Source organism: Triturus cristatus, chromosome 2_2 (assembly GCF_964204655.1).
Source record: "Triturus cristatus chromosome 2_2, aTriCri1.1, whole genome shotgun sequence".
NCBI classification, from domain to species: Eukaryota; Metazoa; Chordata; class Amphibia; order Caudata; family Salamandridae; genus Triturus; species Triturus cristatus.
The window spans coordinates 493,309,825-493,333,499 of NC_140582.1; the positions used below are offsets into that span (position 1 = coordinate 493,309,825).

At 49.6% G+C, this 23,675-nt stretch overlaps 1 protein-coding gene across 1 annotated transcript in view; it reads left to right on the forward strand.

Moving 5' to 3' along the window:
* The window catches only part of SMARCA5 (SNF2 related chromatin remodeling ATPase 5), a 433,972-nt gene that overhangs the window by 43,785 nt on the left and 366,512 nt on the right, over positions 1 to 23,675 (forward strand). Inside the window, exons 3-4 of the mRNA XM_085641606.1 lie at positions 12,124 to 12,290; positions 12,503 to 12,603. Of these exons, the coding sequence (XP_085497732.1) occupies positions 12,124 to 12,290; positions 12,503 to 12,603 (268 nt within the window). The remainder of the gene's footprint in view (positions 1 to 12,123; positions 12,291 to 12,502; positions 12,604 to 23,675) is intronic.

Sequence of the window (23,675 nt, forward strand, 5' to 3'; positions counted from 1 at the left end):
TGGTAATACCTTTAGCACCCCCTGTAAGCTCATAGTAAATGGTACCCCCTGGTATCTAGGACTAGGCGGCTAAAAGGGTCCCCTAGGGCTGCAGCATGTATTGTGCCACCCTAATGGATCCCTAAACACTAATGCAAACTGCCATTGCAGGCTGCGTGACCTGGTGCAGAGAAAAGTGTAGACACGACATGGCACAACTCCTGTGTTCCATGCCTGCAGACACTGCATGCAGTATAGGCAAGTCACTCCTACTGCAGGCCTTACATCCCTAAGGCAGGTTGCAGTGTTCTACATGTGTGGACACAGCAGCACGAGCAGATATTCCCTTGTGATGTCTAAGTTGATTCCTAGATATTACAAGTGAACAGGGAAGCCATTTTAAGTACATGTGCTGGACACTGGTGATTGAGTTCCCCAGCTACATGATGGCTTCACTGAAACTAGAGATGTTTGATATCAATCATCTCGTATTGATAAGCCCACACTGATTCCAGTGATAGATTTATTAATGTCTGCACCCAGAGGGAACCTTAAAGGTGCCCATGAAAACCTACTGACTAAGAGTGTACTGGCTGACTGGTGTTGACCAGCCTGCCACGGCAGACTGTTTTCTGAACCCCTGCAGGCGAGACCCTGTGCTTTTGAGGGTAGAAACAGTGCCTGCTCCAGCCGGAAGTGTTGTCACTTCTTTCAATCATAATGGCCAAGTAATCAGCATATCAAGACTGAAGGCTTCAAAGGTCTCTGCAGCCTTTGATATCAACCTCAAGACTTCACAGACTGGGTTCATTTGTCACCAGGACAGGTGAGAAAATTAGTCAGGAGTAGTGTTCCCTATCAGGCTAGTTCCACCCCTAAGGTGGGCTACCTGATGTGAACACCAAACTTGGAATTCCACCATCTTGGTTTTGGTGGAGTAGGCTCAGTGGGTCTGGGTTATGCTCACCACAGTAAGTGGTCATATAGGGGGTGTAGTCGCCCTAAAGTAAGTAGCCCATTGGCTGCTACCGGTCACTCCCCATCACTCCAAAAATAAGTATTTAGGAGGCACCCCTGATGCCAGGAACTTAGATTTGAGTGATCCAGAAGAAAAGGACAAGGAGTCGCGAGACAACAAGATCTGAAGACTGCTGTGGGCCAAACCCTGCCTGCACCAGTCTCGAGAGTTGTGACTGAGTGACTTGTCCTGCTGCTGAGCAACTACCAAGAACCCCAGTAGACTGCCAGCCCTTCGCAAATTGCCAGCAATCTCCCTGGGAGTATAGGAGCTACTCCCCTACAATCCGCAGGCACTAAGAAGCTGAGTCCGGTTTACTGTGTTGCCGCTTCCCGTCTAGCCTGACGCAGCAGTCCCTTAGCAAGAGGTACCTCTGCTCCTGAAGGTCAGATCTGTCCCCACAGAGAGAGAGAAAGAGAGGACACCAGGACGACTGGAGCAGCACAGGACCAATACCCGGGGTACCAGATTCCTTGGCAGTAACCAAGGCCTGTTTGAGTCCAGTCGGGACTCTAGCATCGAGACTGAGCAGCAGTTGAGGAGCATCCCCACTGTAGAGACCCACGTCCAGAGTGGCCCAGATGTCCTGATTTTTGCCCCCTCAAACGGCGAGACGGTCAACCGCAAGGCCCTAGAACACACTGAGCCCAGCTGACCTTTCCACTCTGCACCCGAGCGCCCCAGCCCGGGTTTCAAGGAACCGGCCATTCCCCTTGTTCCCAGGACACTTGTGACCCACGCCCTTCCAATGAGAGCTCATTTACCTGTCCCCAAGTTCCTCTGCAGCCTGTTTCTAGGTTCCCCCCCTTTCTTACCACAGGTGACCAGCAACTCTGCACCTGGACACCCCAGGGCAGGTAGGGAGTAACGGCTGGTGGTACTTTAGACCGTAGCCCCATATGACCTTAAGTTCCAAAGGAGACCCCCAGAAACCGACTGTAAACTACTGTATGCAACATATGCCTTTTCTCCCACGGGGAAGCATTGCTGCGTAAACACTAATTTAAGTTAACTGTTTACTTACCTGTTTAATTCAATATTTATTTATTTTTTTTGCTTTTTTTTTTTTTTTAAACTTGTCTTTTTATTTTTATTTTTCCCTTAGAATCAAAAGGGAACCAAGGTCCACATTGACACAGCGTTAAGCCTACAACCCAGTTAGGGCCGGCCGCATTTCATTCAAGGCTCTTCAGGATGATTATAAGGAAACAGTATAAAACAATTTAAAACACAGCAGGTCGCCTACAACCCCTGTGGCCGGCCGCGTATCAAAACACATGGCGATATAGGGGCGTTATGTGAAGCGTCGGGACCCTTTGCAATGCAAGAACAAAACCAATAAGAACGCGGACACGGGGCCCGCCAAAAGTTGATAGAAGAGACTAGATAGAGGGAGGCCAGACAGAAAGAGGGGAAAGAAGAGAAGGACAGTAGCAATAGTGGCTAGGCAGACAGACGGGAGTGTGTACGCAACAGCGCAGAACGTGAGGCGTGCTTGTCTTGGGGCTTGTCATACGGGGCGTCTGAGGACTGACCTGATCATGCGAGGAGTCTACTGGGATCTGACGGAAGTAGGGCATCTTCAAAAAGGCGTAACGCTCTAAGCTTGGAGGGTAAGTAACGCGCAGGTTCTGTTTTACAAAGGTACTGGACTAGGGGGCGCCAAACAGCAGTGAAGCGTCTGTCACGTGATTGTAATCGCGCTGTAAAAAGTTCCATAGTTAGCACATGCCATAAACGCGTGTACCAAGCCGCTATTGGGGGAGAGTCCATTTTTTTCCAGTACAACGCTATAGTCTGTTTAGCCGCCCCTAGCATATGAAGTGCTATAGTCCAATCGCTGCGGGTAAGGGCTTTCAAACTGACAGGCTTAAGGCCCAAAAGGATCACGGTAGCGGAATCGGGCAGTGGAAACCCCAGCACCCCCTTAACATGGCTAAGGACTTCCTTCCAGAACAGGGTCAGGAGCGGACACGCCCACCAGATGTGCATGAAATCTCCAGGAGCCTTCAAACATCTACAACATGATGAGTACACGCTAGGGAACATTTTCTGCAGGCGAGTAGGTGTATAGTACCATTGCGTCATGACTTTATATGCATTTTCCCTCTGCGGGACACTGCGATAAACCCCAGGAATATCCTGCCAAAGACTATGCCACTGCGCTGAGGTGATTTTCGTGGCTGAGAGCGCCTGCCATTGGCGCTGGTAAGGGTGCGGAGTTAGGACCGGCGGATGTTGTAAAATCTGGTATGTGCGAGAGATCAGGCCCTTTGACTCATCAAAGAAACGGACCAGCCGTTCAAACGGGGTGAATGGACGGGTAGCGGCCCTGTGCATCTCTGGGGAGGACACCCAGTGCCGCAGCTGCGTGTACTGTAAACCCGCGTTCATCGGGAGTCCAAAGTCCTCCCAACACCAGGCAAACTTCTTAAATGTTCCTCCCTCGTACAGATCACCAATCACCCTACATCCCCCTGTAAGCAATTAGCAAAGGCTGGCGGATGAAGGGCTGGGGGAAAAGCTGGGTTGCCCGAACTATGAGTGTGGTTGGGGAGGGAAAGGTTGTTAAACCCTTACATACTGCAATCGTTTCCCATATATCCAGAACCGTTTTGGTAGGGACTGCTATATAGGCACTGCGCGAGCGTGCCGTGCGATAATGCCAGGCAAGGTCCCAAATTGAACGTCCAGTTAGCGTCCGGTCCATATGGAACCACACCTTTTCGCTCTCAACGGCTATCCATTCCGACACGAAGCGAAGATGTGAGGCCCAATAATAGTCCAAGAGGTTAGGACACGCAAGGCACCCTCTGTCGCGGGGTGACATGAGGGTGCTGTGGGAGAATCGCGGCCTGCGTCTGCCCCAGATAAAGCGAATGAGATTGTGCTGTAGGCCCTGTATTTGGTGTTGCGGTATAGGGGTGGGGAGGCATTGAAATAAATATAAGATTTTAGGGAGTATTGACATTTTTACGGCATTAAGCCTACCCAACCAAGAGATCGTGAGGTTTTTCCAACCCCTCAGATCTTCCAAAACAGTCCTCCGGCACTCTCGCCAGTTTACCTGGGTCCATGTGTCCAAGGTGTGGGTCAGTTGGAGGCCGAGAGATCGGATATGCTCTGTGGCCCATTGGTAAGGAGCGAGCATTTTCAGGACCGGCACCTCTTCTGGTGGGATCGTGAGATTCAGACCCCCGGATTTTCCATGGTTAATTTTGAGGCCCGAGACTTGCTCAAAAGACTGCAGTAGGATATGGAGTGTCGGAAGAGATGTATGCGGGCGCGACAAGGTAAGGATAAGATCATCCACGAAGAGTGCCACCTTGTTTTGCCGGCCCCCAAGGGAGATCGTATGTCCGGGTGCTGCCGAATCATCTCCGCTAAGGGCTCTACCACCAGGGCAAACAGCAGAGGTGACAAGGGACAGCCCTGTCGTGTTCCTCTAGAGATTGAGAAGGGATCTGTAAGCTGCCCATTAACTCGCACCCGAGCTTGCGGAGAAAGATAAGGAGCCATGATCATAGAGATCATATTCCTACCCAGTCCGACCTTTTGTAGTACCGCTCGGAGAAAGCCCCAATCCACTCGGTCAAACGCCTTCTCCGCGTCCAGCGAGAGAAGGCAGGCTGGTATTTTCCAGTGCTGGGCTTTCCCCACCAGGTGCGCGATTTTACGCACATTGTCCGCCCCTTGTCTGCTGCGGATGAAGCCAACTTGGTCCAGTTCCACAAGCCCGGGCATGTGGGGATCCAAGCATCTAGCGAGCATTTTGGTGTAGATTTTAAGATCAGTGTTCAGCAAAGCTATCGGGCGGTAAGATGCGCATAGCGTGGGGTCCTTGCCCGGTTTAGGAATAAGGGCTATTTCCGCCATACCCATGGAGGACGATGGCCCCTCCGCAGCCGAGGAGGAGTTATACAGCCGCAAGAGATGTTGCTAGAGCTGCGGCAGAAACGTACAGTAAAAAACCAATGGCAAGCCATCTGGCCCCGGCGTCTTCCCAAAAGGCACATCCTTCAGCGCCGTCCGCAATTCCTCCGCCGCAAGGGGGTCTTCTAATTGTTGGGCATGTTGTGGGTGAATTGGTGTCCAGGGGCATTGGGCTAGGAAATCGTCTATATCGGCTGGCGAGGGGTTGTCCGCCTTATAGAGGGCAGCGTAATGGGCCCTAAAGGCCTCACATTTAGCTTGTTCCGTGGTAGCCCAGACCCCATCCAGCGTTTTGGATACTCGCTATGTGGGCCTTCGCCGCACGTGCCCGCAGGCGCTGCACCAGTACTCTGCCCACTTTGTCCCCACCTCAAAATAGCGTTGTCTTAGGGTTAGCAGGGACCGCCCTGCCTTATTAGTGCGTAGCTGACCCCGGAGGTTAGCAAGCCGTCGTCGATTCACGACCGAGGAATGACCCTGATCCTCCTGCTCTAGCGCCTGCAATCGCTAAGGATGTGATGTGGCCGCGGATGGTAGCCTTAAACGCATCCCACACCACTGGAAAAGGAGTTTCGGGAAGATCATTGTTTACAAAATAGGAGTCAATGGTGGACCGTATCTTCTCCACATTTGCCGGGTCGCGCAGGACTTGCAACGGCTGACGCCACTGCCGAGAGTGGGCAGGAGAGGCGGACGGATCCTGCAGGAATAGCTCCACATGGGCATGATCAGATATCGATATGTCGGACATAGACGCCCCCGCCGTGTCCCGCACGGCATCATGGGAGATGAATAAATCATCAATACACGAGTACGAACGGTGAACGTGGGAATAGTACGAGTAATCCCGCACCTACGGAGAATGATATCGCCAAGCGTCCAGCAAACCAAGATCTGTTATCTGTTTCCGTAGTGTGGAGGACATGGCTCCCGCCCCATTGGAGGAAGCCTCGCTACGGTCCATCGCAGGGTCCCACACAAGGTTAAAATCTCCTCCCAAAATTAAGGAGGGCTCGCCATGTGGCACATGTTCCCGCATCAGTGCTCGGGGATAGGAGTCTTGCATCTGGTTCAGTGCATAAACATTGCAAAGTGTAAGTAGGCGTCCCCCCCCCCCCCACCCGCACCTCCGCCCTTATGAAGCGTCCATCCAGACTGCGATAAACTTTAGAGCGCCCCTGCCTGATTCCAGGCCTACAGAGAATAGTCACCCCGGCCGATTTGGTATCCGCCGACGCCCAGAACTGGAGGGGATAGCTTGGGTGTGCCATGCGGGGAGTATCTACGCAGCAGATGAGTTTCTTGCAGAAAAAGAATGTCCGGGCTATGTTGTTGCAAGTAGCGCCACACCTGCTGCCGCTTGTTGGGGGAATTAAGGCCCTTAACATTAAGGGTTAGTATCTTTAATGGGCCAGAAACAGCCATAGGGAAATCAAGTTCCAAGTTAGTCCATCATGTCACCGAAGAAAGCGCTTCCGGGGGGTAGGGAAGAAACGCAGGAGCGCGCCGACTCTAGCACCAAGTGCGCGTCATGATTGCTTAAGCAACCGCCCGCCATACCTAGCGCCTGCAGAAAAGGAGATACAGGTAAGTAGGAGGGCAGAAAGTGAGCGGAGATATACCCAACGTCGGCCAACCGGGCCACATTTCTCTGTTCCAATCGCCGGCCAGCCTACACCTGAGGGTTCAGACAAGCGTAGAGACGTCCCTCTCCCAGGAACAGAGGGGGGTACGCCGTCCACCGGTCTCGAAGTCAACTAAAGAGAGGGCTCCGGCTTTAGCCACCCAAAAGAAAAAGGATTAGGAGCTGGGGTACTGCAAGCCACCACCCCCCCCCCCCCCCCCCCCCCTCCCCATAGACCAAGCTCAACTAGGAAGCACTAGGCCATAAGGAGCAGTGATCGTAGAGAAGAGCTCCAGGAGCCACCACAGACACCCAGCCCGTTGATCACGGAGTTGGAGTTTCTGGACCAGAGTCGGATTTGTCGCCTTCTAAGGACTTAATGTGTTCTATAATGTCCTGTTTAGCGTGCAGGGAGTCCTGTTCATTGAGAGGAGGGGAGCGCCTACGCACGGTCGACCAGGCTGGCTCAGCTGGAACCCTTCAGAGGATGGAGGACGAGCGGGGTTGGTGGGTCGTGAGGCGGGGAGTTGAAGTAACTGCGCCGCATCCCTGTAGGACCGGATCACCCTTCGCCTATACTCCCAGGTAAATATAAGCGCAAAGGGATGACCCCACTGATAGGAGATATTCAGGCTTCGCAACTTATCAGTCACTGGTTTGAAGGTACGGCGGCGCCTGAGGGTGGTGGGGGCCAGGTCCTGGAAAATCTGAATCCTATGTCCCTCATACGTGAGGTCTTACTTGGCCCGTGCCACCCGTAGAATAGCTTCCTTTTCTGTAAAAAAATGGACCCTGGTTAATGTATCAGGAAGAAGGCCCGATCTGCCCGCAGGCCCAGAGACCCGGTGAGCCCGATCCAGGGCCGGGGGTGAGGCGTCTTCATCACCCCACACTTCATGCAGCAGCTGCGCCACATATGTCACGATGTCTTTCCCTTCCGCACCAAGAGGGACCCCCCGGATGCGGAGGTTATTCCGGCAACTTCGATTCTCCAAATCCTCCTGCTTCAGCTGCAATTCTATGTGTTGGTCTTCCAGGACAGCCAGGCGCTGCCAAAGCTGCTCCTGGTCTTCCGTCTGTGCATCCATCGTCTTTTCCAAGCCATCTACCCGTCCTCCAAGATCCGCGACCTCTCTCCAGAGCGCTCTGACACAAGAGTGCACTTCGGTACGCAGGGAGCCAATCTCAGATTTCAGTTCGGACATAAAGGCCTATGTCACCGGGAGCGAGTACCCCCCTCCTCCCCCCCCCCCCCCCCCCCCACAGCCGGCGCCTGTCCCTCAGCGGATGCAGATGAGCCCATCTTGCCCCACAAGGCCGCCACCAAGTTGTCCTTAGGGGCTGACCCCGGGGCATCTTTGACTCTATTAGTGAGCGTCATACTGGAGGCACGGTTGGACAGCCGATGGTAAGACCAAACACATAACGGAGGTCCCCCCGCTGCTACTGCAAAGCACCGGCCTCGCGGAAGGTCCCCCTCCCCACCACAGACTCCGTCAGAGGTGTTCAGTCTCACCGCGAGCCCGGCAGACCCACATAGTGCAGAGTAGGGGATTTCAGTATTCAAGTCACCACCACAGCTCCGCAGTATTGAGTCACTCAAAATGCCAGTAGCCCCTGTCGGCCCCCCCCACAGCCCTTTAAAGCACATGAGCGCCCTGTAGGAACATGCAGTCAGACCGAGCCCCAACTCTCACCCCACCAGAGCGAGAATTATCAGATCAGGATCCGGCCAGGCAAGTGACTCCCAAGGCGCCGCAGCCCGATACCACCAGCATCCGGCAAAGTGACAGCAATAAGTTCGCGGATCAGTGGGTAGAAGCAGTCCAGCAAAGTGGCCGACATCGGCTGACGACAATGCACAGTCAAAGGAGCAGGACCCCCCCCCCTTACCGGCAAGGAAGCGCCCCCCCCCCCCCCCCCCCCCCCATGGTAAGGGCAGGCGCCAGCCAGTAGAAGGAGCAGGCCAGGCAAGCAGGTCAAACTGGCGTCAAGGGACCGGTGAAGGCAACTCAGTGGGGGACAGGCAACACCTAAAAGTCTCCGGGACACCCCCAGTATGAGGAATCCCCAGCCGTTGTTCCACCAGAGTCTCGCACAAAGGCGGCCCGGGCCCCAGGCAACCACTGACACAGGACCTCCTCACAGCGCAAAAGCGGAGCACTGGAAACCAGGTCTCACCGGGGTCTCAACATTCAACAGCCGCCCCCGTCTGCTTCTGCCGCCTCCCTGTGCTTGAGATAGTCACTCACCACCAAGCCTCTCAGCCACCTGTAGGTCGGCGAGTGTCGGGGATGGCCAGTCCTCTTCACCAACCGCCGCCGTCCGGGCCCCACTGCTTCACAAATTGACAGGCAACAGGCGTTGTCGCTGGGCTGTCTGACGACCCGCGATACTTCCCGCTGCCCCTGCTACCTCCGGGGGGCGATCTACATGGGCCCAGACTATCCTGCTATGCAGTCCCGGTCAACAACTTCACAGATGGCGGCCAGAGGCACTCCCAAGGGCATCTCCCGCCCCGGTGAGAGGCACGATGATAGCTGGACCTCACTGATGGCGGAATTGCTGTGCCGGCCAGGGTGATAGCCCGCCCCCACATGACCCACAGCGAGGGGTCAGGGATGCGCGCCCCAGCAGTTCTAGTTACTCACAGTTCCAGGCAATATGGCGGCTGCTGCTGCAGCAAACTCCCGGGGGCCTGAGAATTCCCCGCGCTGCCGTGCCCGCTGGTCTCCACGCAGGCCACTGCAAAGACTCTCAAAGGCACGAAGCAGATGGAAGCAGTCCTGGTGTGCTCCTCCACGTAAGAGCCGTATAACCGCAAGCGGATTCAGCCCAGGACTTCACACTCTTGGAGACGCTGTCCCGGTATCCACAAGAAGGGGGGAGGTGAAACGGCGGCAAAGTCAAGCCGCGGCCTCTTGCCAGTACTCTTCGGCCACCACCGACTATCCGGGCAGGGGGAGGCCCCCCCCGGGTCGGGAGAGCCAGCCAGCAGGGACCCAGGGTCTGAGGCGCCTCACCGTTATGGCACGGGAAATGGCGGGTCCGGGCCGGCTACAGGCCTGCCACCCGCCCGGCTGCGCCAGTGTCTCAGGTCTGCTTTCCGCACCCTCCGCTGTCAGGGCGATCACTCCCGCAATGGCTCCCTCACCTCCGGAGGCGGGCAGCGCCAGGCATCGCCCGTGCTGCAAGTCTGGAGGCCTCCGATCACCACAAAATGGCAGGCGCACCAACCGCCGGATCGAGGCACCTCAACGGGTCACCGCTGCCGCTGCTCCCACGCCGGCCTCCGCCCGTCAAGGGGTGCCACGGATCATCTGCACCTAGGACACCCTCGGGTTTAGCGTCAGGGGACCCCCATCTCCGCTATAATAGCATTAGTGCGCGGCAGCCCGCCGGAGCTCATCCAGCGTGCGTCCTACTGCATCGCCAGTTAGACCATGCCCCTTAATTCAATCTTTTAAAAAAGTTTTTACTCTATAACGAACTTCTTGGTATAACAATGTATATAAAATTACGACTTATTTTTCCAGATTGGTCGCTGATTTATTCTTGTCTCAATTTATTGCCCCTGTGAGTTCAACAAATGCTTCCTCTGAGCCTAAACTACTCACCCACACTACTAAGAGAGCATTTAGTGTTATCATTTTTGCCTCTGTAAACCAATAAGGGTTGCCTGGACTCTTTACAGAGTGTACACCATTTTGGTCCACTATATAAAGAACCAGCTTCCTACGGTAACGTCTAGTCTAGATAACCTATTTAAGATGATTTCAAAGAGCCATTTTATCGATCCCCATGATAAGGCGATATATTTCAACTTTTCTATTTTTAAGAATCTCCAGTTTCTTGTTAGTTGGTGGCCTTGCATAAGCGGTAGACTACTTGCCGTGGAACAAGGTATTGGGTGTCCCTTTACAATCTTTTGTAAATTCTGCAGAACCTGAATTGAACACTAATGGAAATAAACCACTTTTCTAATTTCATACAGTGCAAATAGTTTTACAGAATTGTATGCAATACGTTTAAGATTTTCTTCAATCAATGAATTTAGAAAAAATTACATTATTTCTCCCAAAAAGTCGGCGATTTGTGAATGCAAGATGGGTTCCTCGCACGTTCTGATTCCACTCTAATGTATTCCGGGCTGAGTGACCATAATGTGCTCTGTTTGCAAGAGGTCCATGACAGGTTGGGTGGGCGGTGCTGACCTTGATTTGGACCAAAAATATATGGATGTATAGAGGTGACCCTACTCTGGGAGAGGAGCACAAATGGATTTTGAGCCAGTGTTTTGTCAGGGTCTTGTGGGTGAAGGGGATGAGGAGAACATGACTGTGGATATATGTACTTGCTAGAATAAGGGATGTGTTTGAGCGGCTTGTGGTAGTATAAACTACCCTGCCTAATTACTGAATTTGGATATGTAGATGGCTCTGAAAATTTAATAAGATGCATATGGTACATTTCAATTTTTTTCAGTGGGTTCCAGTGAGCAGAGGCCCAGGAGGCTGTACATTGTGCTTGTAGCTGAAGGCTGGTGCTTTATTTGGAAGATAGTGCATGGGAATGGTGGCAAATTTTACTGTTGCCTTACTCGGGGTAGGGCGCACATGAAGCAAATCATAAGTTTGCAGAAATGAACCCCTAGGGTTATGGCTGGATGAAAATGAATCTATTGCGTATTATAAGCTCTCTACTCACCCTTGAGGGTCTCCAGGTGCTGGGGGAAGGGGAGGGGTTGGGGTAAGAAGCTCCGTTTAGTCGAAGAGCCAGGTCTTGAGTCCCTTCCTGAAGATGTTCAGGGAGGGGGTGTGTCTGATGTAGATCGGGAACTAGTTCCAGGTCTTGGCCGCGATGTAGGAGAAGGCTCTTCTACCTGTTCTGGCTCTGCAGATACGCAGTATTCGGGCGAGGGCAAGGTTGGCGGAACGGAGGATTCTCTTGGGTACAAAGGAAATTCTCTGTTTGAGGTATTGGGGTCCGGTGTTGTGGAGGCATTTGTAGGCGTGGGTGAGAATCTTGAAAGTAACTCTCTTCTCAGTGGGGAGTCAGTGGAGGTTCTGCAGGTGTTGGGTGATGTGTTCGTGTCGAGGGATGCTGAGGACGAGTCTGGCTGTGGTGTTCCTGCAGAAAGATGAAAAATTCATTTGGCTGCAGTAGGGGGAGACTGGGAGAGAATTATCTTGATTGTTTTAAGAGCTCTTGACTGTTGGTCCAGTATCTGAGACAAAACAATTGAAACTGCATGTAGTAACTGCAGAATGTTCCCAAATGCTGGTGCTATTTAAAATACTCCATTTTGAACACGTTTCGTGGGAATTGTTTTGTTAGCCTTCAGTGCCAGTATTTTCTTGGTGCTGTGAAAACTGATAAAACAGACCCTTAGAGCAAAGACGAGAGAAACTGCTTCAGGCCAAAAAAAGGTTGGGAGCCTGAAGCAGGTTTGAATTGAGGGTAACAAATAAACTCAGGTAGTAGATAAATGTGCTCAGTTATCTGGTGATCTGAACAAGTTGAACTGCTCCCAAATGGTTACTTAGGTTTGTTTCCCTTTCGATTACAGCAAACTGACAGATCAAACAGATTTGATTATCTGTTAAAGCAGACAGAAGTATTTGCCCACTTTATTCAACCAACTGGTCAAAAGACCCCCACTTCACCTCTAAAGATGAAACCTGGTCGACCACGTATGAAGAGTGATGACAAACAGAGCCTGATATCCGCTGGAGAGTAAGTATCAATTAAAAGTTGTTGGGTTTGTTAATGTTCGGTTAATTGTTTAACATTTAGCCCATGTCGGCCTTTATAGTTGGTGTTTGTTTTATTTTTGATTTTCTGCAGTTGGTGCTTGCGTACGTGCAAAGTAGACTGTGTGCCTTTACTAGTATAGTGTCTGTACTTCACTCATGCTAGTCTGTTATTGTGTGCTGTATTCTCCATAGCTATCGACATCGCAGAACAGAACAAGAAGAAGATGAGGAACTTCTTACCGAAAGTTCTAAAGCAACTAATGTATGCACCCGATTTGAGGAGTCTCCTTCGTGTGAGTAATTGTTAAACTTTGTTCATTCAGAGCAGGAGGTAATGTGAGTATCCATTAGATCTGGTCAGATGGAAGTCATATCAATGTGCGACTGCCTGCAGGACTTCCCAGAATGGACTTTAGGGCAATAAACTTATTGCCAGGCCTAGGAACCTGGTTTGACAAGTTCATGAAGTTAGTTGTCTGATCATTCATTGATCAGGCCTGGCTTGGTGGCATAGCTTAATGCATACTTGTTATCAATTATTTAAAATATACATAGTGAACTTGGGCACCACCAGGTAGATTACTTCTCTATCATCTCATACTATTGGCTGTTTAGTGTATCGTTCCACCGCCTTTGGTGTTTTAGTATTTTAGTGCATGGGGGTCTAATTTACATCTCAAAATACATTAAAACTTAGCACTTTTACTTTTTGATCTCATGGATGCATTGTATACAGAGAGCAATTGTTTCTGTATTCATTGAAGGAAACTTAAATATTTAGCTAGGGCTTGAAATGCAAGCCAGTCCTGTAGGTTTTCCCAGTGCTTGTTTTATACATGTAGAGGATTACTAAACATTTTTAGAAATAGATCTGTCTTCCTTTTTTTGTTTACCATGAATACACACTTTCTACTGTAATATAGGTGTTATTAAAAGTTGCCCTGTATCTCCTTTTGTGTGTCTGTGTTGCTGCCAGTTTTTGGCGAAGGTGGCACTGATTGGACCTCCATTTCTGTTAATATATTGCATAATGCTACAGAATAGTAGTTTGTGCATGTGAAGGGCGTACGTGTATACTTCATTTTGGCTTTAAGTTTTATTTGGGAGCATCCCTAATGCAGCACATGCCATTTTCAGGTGCCTCCTGTTCTCTGTATGCATATATGTGTGTGTGTGTATATGTATGTATGCATATATATATATATATATATATATATATATATATATACTGAAAAAAAACATAGGTTTCACACACGTTATAGTTGGGAATTAGCATTTAAAAAAACCTTGCAAATTCACTGAAAAAAACATCACACATGTTATAGTTAGCTGGACATTTCACTCGTAAAAAAACAATGAAATTCCCCCGTTATAGTTAGTTCAGCTAACTATAACTCGCGCGCCCACAATCCACTGCTGATGACGTCACATATTACATCACTCATGACATGGTCAGTGAGTGAATTTCATAGGTTTTTTTACGAGTGAAATGTCCAGCTAACTATAACATGTGTGAAACCTATGGTTATTTCAATGATTTTGCAAGGTTTTTTAAATGCTAATTCCTAACTATAACGTGTGTGAAACCTATGTTTTTTTAAGTGAATTTGCAAGGTTTTTTAAATGCTAATTTATGTATGTATTATATTTTTTAAATATTTATTTTACAATAAGAGATATATATATATATATATATATATATATATATATATATATATTTATAGATTAACTTAATCCTGTAATATGGAATGGCTCTTTTTTTTATTTTTAAATTTGGATAGAGTTGAACAGCATAGTTAATATCTTCTATAAACTTATGAACACTTAAAATTTTTTTTTAAGGTTTTTTGTCCGTGCGCGGTGCACGCATGCATACGTGCTCCACGTGCGCATGCGTACATCGTGCGTGCTCTGTGCGCGCGTGCTCCGTGCGCGCACGGCAAGTCATGTGAATTAGAAACAACACTTTTCATTGGTTTTATAGTAGTTTCAGTTCCAGAAACTTCCAACACCACACCCACTCCCCTCATTATTACTTCTGATTCCCTGGGAGAAGGAGCTGAGCAGCTTTTCGAGTACTCCAGTACTTGAGAATGGCAGAGCAGCAGTCATCTTCTGGGAGTGAGCAGGAGACCCTTGTGAGACAGACAGAGGAAACAGACTCTTTTATATGGCAATTTTTTACATTTCAACAGGGGCAGAAGAAGGTGAATGCTCAAAGTCACCTGCACTCTTTGTGATCGTGTCTTATCAAGAGGAGATCCTAAAAAGAAATTCTCTTTTAGTATCTTCACTATGATCAGGCACGTTAGAGATGTACATCCTGTGGCTTATGCTCGAGCTGCTAGAGAAAACCCTCCAGCAGCATCCGCAGCAGCTCAGCCGAGCACATCCGCAGCAGCTCAGCCGAGCACATCCGCAGCAGCTCAGCCGAGCACATCCGCAGCAGCTCAGCCGAGCACATCCGCAGCAGCTCAGCCGAGCACTTCATCTGCGGCGGCAGCTTCACCTGCTTCTGTTCCTCTGGATATACACCCTGTGTTTAAGAGGGTGCATATACGGTGCAATGCGTGCAATGCTCTTCTCTCTTACGGGGACACCAGCATTCCACTAATAGAGAGCAAGATACAGCAGCACACGTGCGGCACCCTATAATTTTTGCCATTTTCTGTTCCTCTGTCCCTCTATTAACACAATGGCCGTGCGAGCAGCTATAGATATTTGTGCTTTAACTGCAATTTTCTCAGGAACTCCTGAACAGATTGACACCATATATGCAAAAGGCACATCCCTGACCTGAGGACTACCTCTTTGCCAAATTTCAAGTATTTCTGTTCAGCCGTTCGGGCTGTACCATCGACTAAAGGTCCTATGGGAAAATGCATGGGGAAAACGTGTTTTGGGACCCCCCCTTTTTTCTCAGCCCCCACTTGATGAATCACCCCGAGACTTTCAGGGTAGGAGCTGAGCGGAGCGCCCCATTAGTTTTGAAAATTTCGCAAGGATCCGTCAACCGGCGCCTAAGTTATTCAAAATAGAATTTTCAGATTTCCTATGGAAACACGGTCCTAACTATAACTATCTACTGGCGACCGCCAGTAGATAATGTGTGTGTGTGTGTGTGTGTATATATATATATATATATATATCTGTGTGTATGTGTGTGTGTATGTATGTACACACACACGTTTCTGGTGAACACTTTAAACCTGTAATACAATTTGAATTATTTTCTTGAATTTTTTTTCAGTGTATCGTGTCCTTTTGAACTCTATATGTATTGGTTTTTATAAAGCACAAATTTCACACTGTACTGGGATCTTTGTGCTGTAGACTGAACAATAACTGAAGACAGCACAAATTGGCACTATGGCAAACACCAGATCTTTGGAAATAAGCTTACAATAAATGTTCTTCCCTTGACACGAGGCTCAGTTATGCTTGGGGATAAATGCTCCCCTCTTAACATGCACATGTTTTTCTAAGTTTCCTTTCCCACAATGACTTTTGACATACATTTGCGTGCATGACCGTGGAGAATCATTTTCTATGAAATTGCATTTGCTTACAAACTCCACTTCGTAAGAACACTATCACGACACCTTGAACATCTCATACAAGGTCTGAGCATACATTGTGCAGATAGGATCATTTGTTATTTATCCATGTCACCACGCAGCTATCAATAGATCTTAAACCATGGCGGCTTGACTTGGGCCCCGGCTCGGGAGCAAGGATGCTTTTTGTTATAAATAAACAAGCATTTTCCGGGTTTAGGCAGAGGAGCACTTGCTCTCTTTGCGAGGTCACTACACGCTGAAACCTCAGCCCAGCTGCTTGCAGATCCCTCTGCGAGGAGTGATGTCCATCCAGTGACCAAGATGGGGACCTACATACTGTCCCTTCAGGTTAATGGAGGTTTAGATCATCCAATTGGGGATTATTGGCAGAACACATACGCACACCCTAAGCATCCAGGTTGGGCAACACATAGCAGGAGTATACGATCTTATATGATTGGATATATACATTATTTTAGCAAGATGGTGAGACTATTTTGTTCACTGTCCTTATGCTTCTAATTACTCTTATCTGCTTCTGTCTATTGATCATTGCAGCACACCTATTCTATACAAGAATCACGATGTTTCAATAAATATTGAAAATACCCCTCTGTGTATTCCTTGTATATTCCTCGGAGTGCACGAGTGACTAAGCGAAAGGGTTCGAGATCTGGTACCACGATTCCTGGGAGAGTCTGGATTGTCCCGTTCTGTGGTTACCGGTCTAGGTGTGCTGATGTTGGCACTGTGAGCTAGGTGGACTATAGGACAACATATCCTGCTGGGGTGCTCTGAATCAGTCTGGCCCCATCCCAACATTTGTTGCCAAACAAATGCGCAGTTCCTACTGGAAAGTGGGAACTACATGACTCCCTCATTTGGGGATGGATGAGGTTTCAAATAAGAGAACTCTGCACTCTAAAGGCATGACATCTGACCAGCAAATTGCCTATCTTACAGTACGTGGAGCAGTAGATTGGCCCTAAATGGAAGAGACCATGCTGGTCCATAGTGAGACATACTATTAGCGAGAAACAGACTGGTCAGTATTGTGCATGATATTTGCAGTCTTAAACTCCAGTTTGGAAACCGGTGAATTTGGCAGATTTTACCCTTTTTTCCATGCTAAATAGGAGGTTCACAGCAGCTTTGAATACTTTTCAACTGAAGTAATTATTCTTATTTATGTGGAGGGGAGACCAAAATAGAGTTAAGAGCTGATACAGTTGGGCAAAGGCAGAGGTTTGAGTGTATTTGGATGCCTACATTCCTCCCGCAAAGAACACTTTGAAACCATGTGGTCTCTTGTGGCTGTTGTGCATCACATTGTTTGCCACAGAGAATTGATGGCATCCTTTTGGTGTTATGTAGAAAGGTGGCTTTAATGTGGTATAAGAGCACACCATGCAAAAAGTACAGACTGCCCTTATTGGTTTACAGGTCTTAAATTAATAATCCCAAGTGCTCTATTTGTCATAGTGTGGCTGAGCAGCTTAGGCTTATCAGTGGGTAGTGTTTAGCATTTGTTGAACACAGAGTCAATAAATGAGACGCTCTCAAGAAGGAAGTCCAAAACCAATTTAGAAAAATGACAGATTTTTATATATTTTTAGACATAAAGATCAGGTACGTACTTTCGGTATTACACATTTTGACAGTAGCAAAAATATAGCAAAATAACTGTTTTGAGGTATGAACCTCAAACGCAGTAATGTTATCCTATGGAAGAAGCTTACATAAACTTGCAAGCGTTTCTTCAGGGTGCATTTTGGGGCGCAAGGTAGTTCGGCGCTAAGGTCCAAGAAACCACCAGCAGTTCGGTTTTACCTGCCTTAGTGAGTCGAGGTGCTTGTCTGGGTGGTAACCTTGCGTGCTATGTGTTAAATGTCAATGACGGGGAGCCTGTAAAAGAAAGGCAGCAAGGGGGGACTTTGGCACGAGTCCAGAAGAAGCCAAAGGTGGGCGCGGCTCTTGACGGTCTCTGGGGCAAGGAGACACTGTTAGTTTAGGTGAACTTGGGTTGTGTGTGGGGCTTAAGTGCAGGGGTATTTTGTCCAGCAGGTCGCTTGTGTTGGAGGCTCTCACTTTACGTATGTGACCTGACCTGGAGAGGGGAAGAAAACTGAACATTGTAGGCCTCGTTGAGCCTGAAGTCCCTCATCGGCAGGTCGGCTTTGGCGACTCCCAAGCTGGACACTAAACAAGGCTTGGTCGTGGCTAATGCTCCGGTACCCATGATATTGGTACTGGGGGGCCTGACTTCTCCAAACTCGGCAGAGATGGAATTGGCTTAGGGCCACAAAGGCCTCCTGAAGTGCTGCTCTCTTGGTGGATCCGATGGCCAGAGACATGGACCGGGCAGATGCGGTCGGTACCTGCAGGTGCAGAAGGCTTGTTCCTCGACCCCAAGGGAAATGCTATGTGGAAGTGTGAGAAAGTGCCATCTTTCTTGCATGGTATGCCCCCACTTTTTGCTGAATTGCTGAATGTACTTTGACTGAGTGTGCACTGGACTCCTGCCAATCAGGTGCCCAGGGCCTATGTCCCTTCCCTAAAACAAACCAAACCCAAATTGGCAAACCTTGGCCACATGTCACCCCCTGGTAAATGGTACCCTAAGTACCCAGGGCTTTGTGACCCAGGAAGGCCTCCAAGAGCTGCAGCACTCCTTGTGCCACTCTTAGAGGCCCTGTACCCTTACACACACACACTGCCTTTGCAGGCTGAGTGTTTGGGTGCAAGACAAACAGTCGACGTGCCATGCCCATCACATACACTGCCATGGAATAAATCAGTCACCCCTCTAGCTGGGTGCCTTATGCCAATGGTGTGGGCACAAGAGCACTGTGCCCCTACAGTGCCCAGGTCCATTCGTCAGCCCTTTAAGTGCAGTGCTGCCATTTAAAGAGTACATGGTGCTGGGAGCTCGTCAAACACGAGCTCCACAGCACCATAATGGCAACACTAAAGACTGGGAAGTTTGGTATCAAACTTCTCAGCACATTAAACCCACACTGATGCCAGTGTGGGATTTAATGTACCCAGCACCCCAGAGGGCATCTTAGAGGTGCCCCCTCGAACCTAACCTACGGATCCACGTCTGCTCTGAGGCTGCCTAGGCTGCCACCCAGCAGACATGTTGCTGGACCCCTGGGTAGGAGAGCCCCTGCTCTCCTGGTCCTGCAACAATGCACATCCCTGGCGAGGTGCTAAATCTCCTCCCCCCAGGATGGGCAGGGGGAAGCTTCAAAGGCATGCCGCCTCTGTGAGCTTCCCCAGGCCCCTGCAACCCCCCACTCTGGCGGGAAGCTCTGGCCGGAAACCCCAAATAAGGACAGGGGATGTGCCAGCCTGCCAACCCAACCCCCTCAGGTGGGGGAGGCGAGGTGAAGCACATCTCCGGGCTCTCACCATCTTGAAGATGGAAAGCCCTGCCCAATCAGGACTAGGCTCCTGCCCCCCTCCCACAGGAGAGAGGCAGGATAGGGGGTGTACCCACCCCAGGACGGGGACCCATTGGTCCCTGCCCTTCACCTACCTGTAACGCCCCTAAATCTAGTATTTAGGGGCACCCTGAACCTTCCTTCCACAGATTCCAGATCCCAAACTACGAAGAGCAAGAAGAAAGAAGACCTGCCCTGCAGCTGCTAAAAAGAGTAAGACACCAACTGCTTTGGCCCCAGCCCTACCGGCCTGTCGACCCTCGAACCTGCTCCTGCTCCAGCCCGGCATCTCTTGTGGCTAGCAACCTCACCAACCCCGGAGGACCTGGCTACCTTTTGGCTCTAAGCCCCTGGGACTCCCATGAGTAGAGGCTCTACTCGAAACCTATCTCTAACCCCTGGCAGCAGCCCAGAACCGCGAACCCAGCACACTGCACCAGCCGAGCCTGGCCAGTGCCGGAGTGAACAAAGACCCTGAGGACGACCCCACGGCGACTGACCCAGAGTCCGGCACCCAAGGACCTCCCTCGACATTCCTGAAGAAGCCTGCAGCCTCAGAACCAGGTGCCCCCCCCCCCCCCAACCTCGATCAACAGAGGGTAAGATTTCCCGACACCTAAAGGCACCCCTGCACGCGGTGCCCCACGGCCCCCTGTGCCCAATCCCGGGGTACCTACCTATCCTCCAACTACCCACCTTACCTCTCGAAGTGGTGGTGGCACCTGAAGAATCCTCGTCCCCGAGCTTGCAGTCTTATTCCTAACCGGAGATTTCCCATTGAAATCCATTGAGCGCCCAAAGGCTCAAAAGCACTCTGCACCCAGCCGCCCGAGTGGCCCTGGCAGTGAAAACTCTACTCCTTCCTACTTCCCCACTTGCCCTGAGTAAGTGACCAGGAGCCCAGCTCCCACAGCCGCGTGGCTTGCCAGTCAGCAGCCCCCAAACAAGGCCCCCCTATCCCTCATAGGATAACATTGGGCCTAACTCTCTCTGCACCCGGCCGCCCTAGAGCCGCTGAGGGTCAACCAACTGTACCTAACTGACCCTGGGAGACCCCTGAGTCTGTACCCAGAACCTCAACTCTGCCAGTCGAGTACTTACCCTTAAACCGATAACTCTATTTTCCTCATAGGGTAACATTGACTGGCTTTTTCCTGAAATTTCTTCTAAGTGTGGACTTTTCAAATCTTCAAATATTCACCAAAAATCAGCCGAGTGACAAACGAAATTACTCACCTGTTCTTAGGTGAGCTCCCAGTGCTGGATCTTGGTGCCCAGCACTGACTCTGGAAAAATCTCTACAACTGTACTTACCCGTAACTCAATTTTCTTCCCTAGGAAACCATTGACTGTTTTTCTGTGAAATTTCTTATAAGTGTCGATTTCTGCAATCTTTAACGATTCTTCAAAAATCGTATAATATCTGAAAACGTAATTGCTTACCTGTTTTGGATAAAGGTCCCAGTACTGAGTCTAGGCACCCAGTATTGGATTACAAAAGTAACGAGAACATACTGTACCTGTAACCTGCATTTTCTTCCATAGGGAATCATTGACTGTTTTCTGTTAAATATTTTCTAAGTGTCAACTTTTAAAATAGCTAAATATTAGTTAAAAATCATTACAGTACTTAAGTCGACTTTCATTACTTGATTCTGAGAACTGACCCAGGACTGAATCTAGGATCCAGTCCTGGAATTCCAAAAGTAATCTAAAAAGTAATCTGTTGCAAATAACTTGAATTTACCATTGAGCTCAATGTATTGTTGTGTTTAAAAATAGAGTTGCCTACTGCAACCACTTGAAACTGTTTACTAAAATCTATTGCATATTGCAAAAGTATTTATATGAAGCATCTACTGTTGAGAAAGTATATTTTAACTCCAAGTGTTGGTTCTAAAATAAAACAAGCATATATTTTTTATATTTAAACCATTGGCCTAGAGTTCAGTTATTGAGTGTTTGAAACCATTTGCTGACTGAGTGTGTACAACAAATGCTTTACACTGTCCTCTGGAACTGCCTTACTGCTCGACCAAGCTACCACTTTAGAGAGTAAGGTTATACCTAACTTTAACCTCTGTCAAACCCTGGGGGACTGTGGACTCAGTACACCCTGTACCTATTAAGGAACCGTATATACAGAGCCACTTTCCCACAGTAAGAAGCTGGTTTTCTATTGCAGACCCCCCCCCCCCCCCCCCTCCCCCTGTTTTTGCCAGACTACTGATGCACGTTTGACTTGATGAACCCTGGGTCCCTGCCAATCCGGTTCCCAGGGTCTGTATTTTCTTAATTGCATTAAAGCCTAAACCCAATTGGCACTCTCTGGACACTGGTCAGTCCCTGGTAAATGGTACCACAGGTACCCAGGGCTCTGTGACCAGGGAAGGCTTCTTAGGGCTGCAGCACTTACTGTGCCACCCTTAGAGGCCCTGTACCTTTATACTCACACACTGCCTTTGCAGGCTGCGTGATTTAGTGCAGAACTAAGTGAAGAGTCGACATGGCACACATCCCTGTGTGCCATGCCTGCAACCCACTGCCCTGGCATAGATCAGCCACTCCTCTAGCTGGGTACACTATACCAGTGGTGAGGGTACAGCTGCATGATCCTTTGCCCCTACAAGGTCTACGCCAATTCTTAGACATTGTAAGTGCAGTACTGCCATTAAGAGTATATGGTGCTGGGAGTTTGTCATTACGAACTCCACAGTACCATAATGGCTTTACTGAAAACTGAGAAGTTTGCTATCAGATGTTTGAGGCATAGGAGCTGCAGAATTCACACAGTACATAGATCGCCATCTGGTGTTGGACTCGGATGCTTGCACCTTGTTGTTGTCTTGGAAGAAGTCTTTTGTAGTCCCGAGATAGGTGACTCCTCCCTTGGACGATAGTGCGCATGGGCATCGACTCCATCCTCAGATTGTTTTTTTTTTTCCGCCATCGGGTTCGGATGTTTCAGAGCTCTGGTTCGGTACCGTGTTATCCAAACCTTTTCGACGCGCAAACCACCGCACACGCGATGGTATTGTGTTCGTGCGCGTGCCTTTCGACGCGCTAACTCAAATACTCTATTCCGGTCGTCGACGCGGGCCGCTGGGTCTATCCACGCCTTTCGGGCCTACGGCTAATAGAAAGGACTCCATTCAAAAAATGCCCCCAGTGTGGAGCTAAATTCCCACACAGCAACCTACACAAGGTCTGCAACCTCTCTCTCGCCAGAGCGTGAGGAGAAAACTTGCCAAGCCTTTGCCTCCTTCCAGTCCAAGAAGACTATCCGTGATCGCCGGGCTCGACGACACGTTATGGCACGACATGCTGCACCAGTGCCAGAAGACTTCTTTGATGAAGGCCCCGATGTTCCGGAGGCAGAGGATTCGGACGATCTGGACATAGTTTCCGAGGCAGATGACTCCGACGACCACATCACTCCAGGTCAACGAGTATAATTACCCCTCCCCCGACCCCACCCGAAAAAAGAAAAAAAGGCCGCTCTGGTCAAGACTTCGCCTGCAGGCCCCAGTCGCGACCGAAAAAAAGCTTCAGAAGGCCTGCCCCCGGGCCTGGCTCCGAGGACAAAGGAAAAGCCTTCCGGTGGCTCGGGACCAAGCAAGCCACATGTCAGTGCCCCCCAGACCCCATCGGCACCGAAGTCGGGAGCACTACCTACTCCTGCAGTCTCCAAAAAGGTCTCTGCACCGAACACCTCGGCACCGAAAGAACAAAAGGCCTCGGATCCGAAACCAAAACACTCGGAACCAAAAAAGATTTCCGACTCCACACCGAAGCCTCCAAAAACCCCTTCAAAGGCTCAAGAGCAGAAATCTAAATCCCGTTCGTAACCGAAAAAAACAGCGCCGAAAGACTATTGAAGAGGAAGAACTTTTTCTGCTGGATCCCATCGATCCGAAACAAAAAACTCTCCAAGTGGACCCTAAGAAAGGCCATATTGTCCGCATTCCACACAAGAAGAGGAAATTGGACACCCCACACATCCCAAAGGTGCCTGTGAAGAAGAGACTGTGCAACTTCACCCTTAAGACCCTCTTCTCCTGTTCTTACTACTAAGCCTTCCTCTCCTCCAGTCTCCCATACTCACCCCCCCCCCCCCTCATATTCACCACCACATGATGATTTAGAGAGTGGGGGAGGCAACAATGACCCTTTTACTGACCCTGATGATGAGACACATACCACAGGACATATGGGATGACTATGATGACCCAGTAGATCCTCCACACCTGATCCAGATGCATACCCAACAAAGCCATCTCCCCCAGATGACAATATTGACTTTAGTCAGCTCATTGATAGGGCTGCCCAGTACCATGGTGTTCAAATGCATTCGGACCC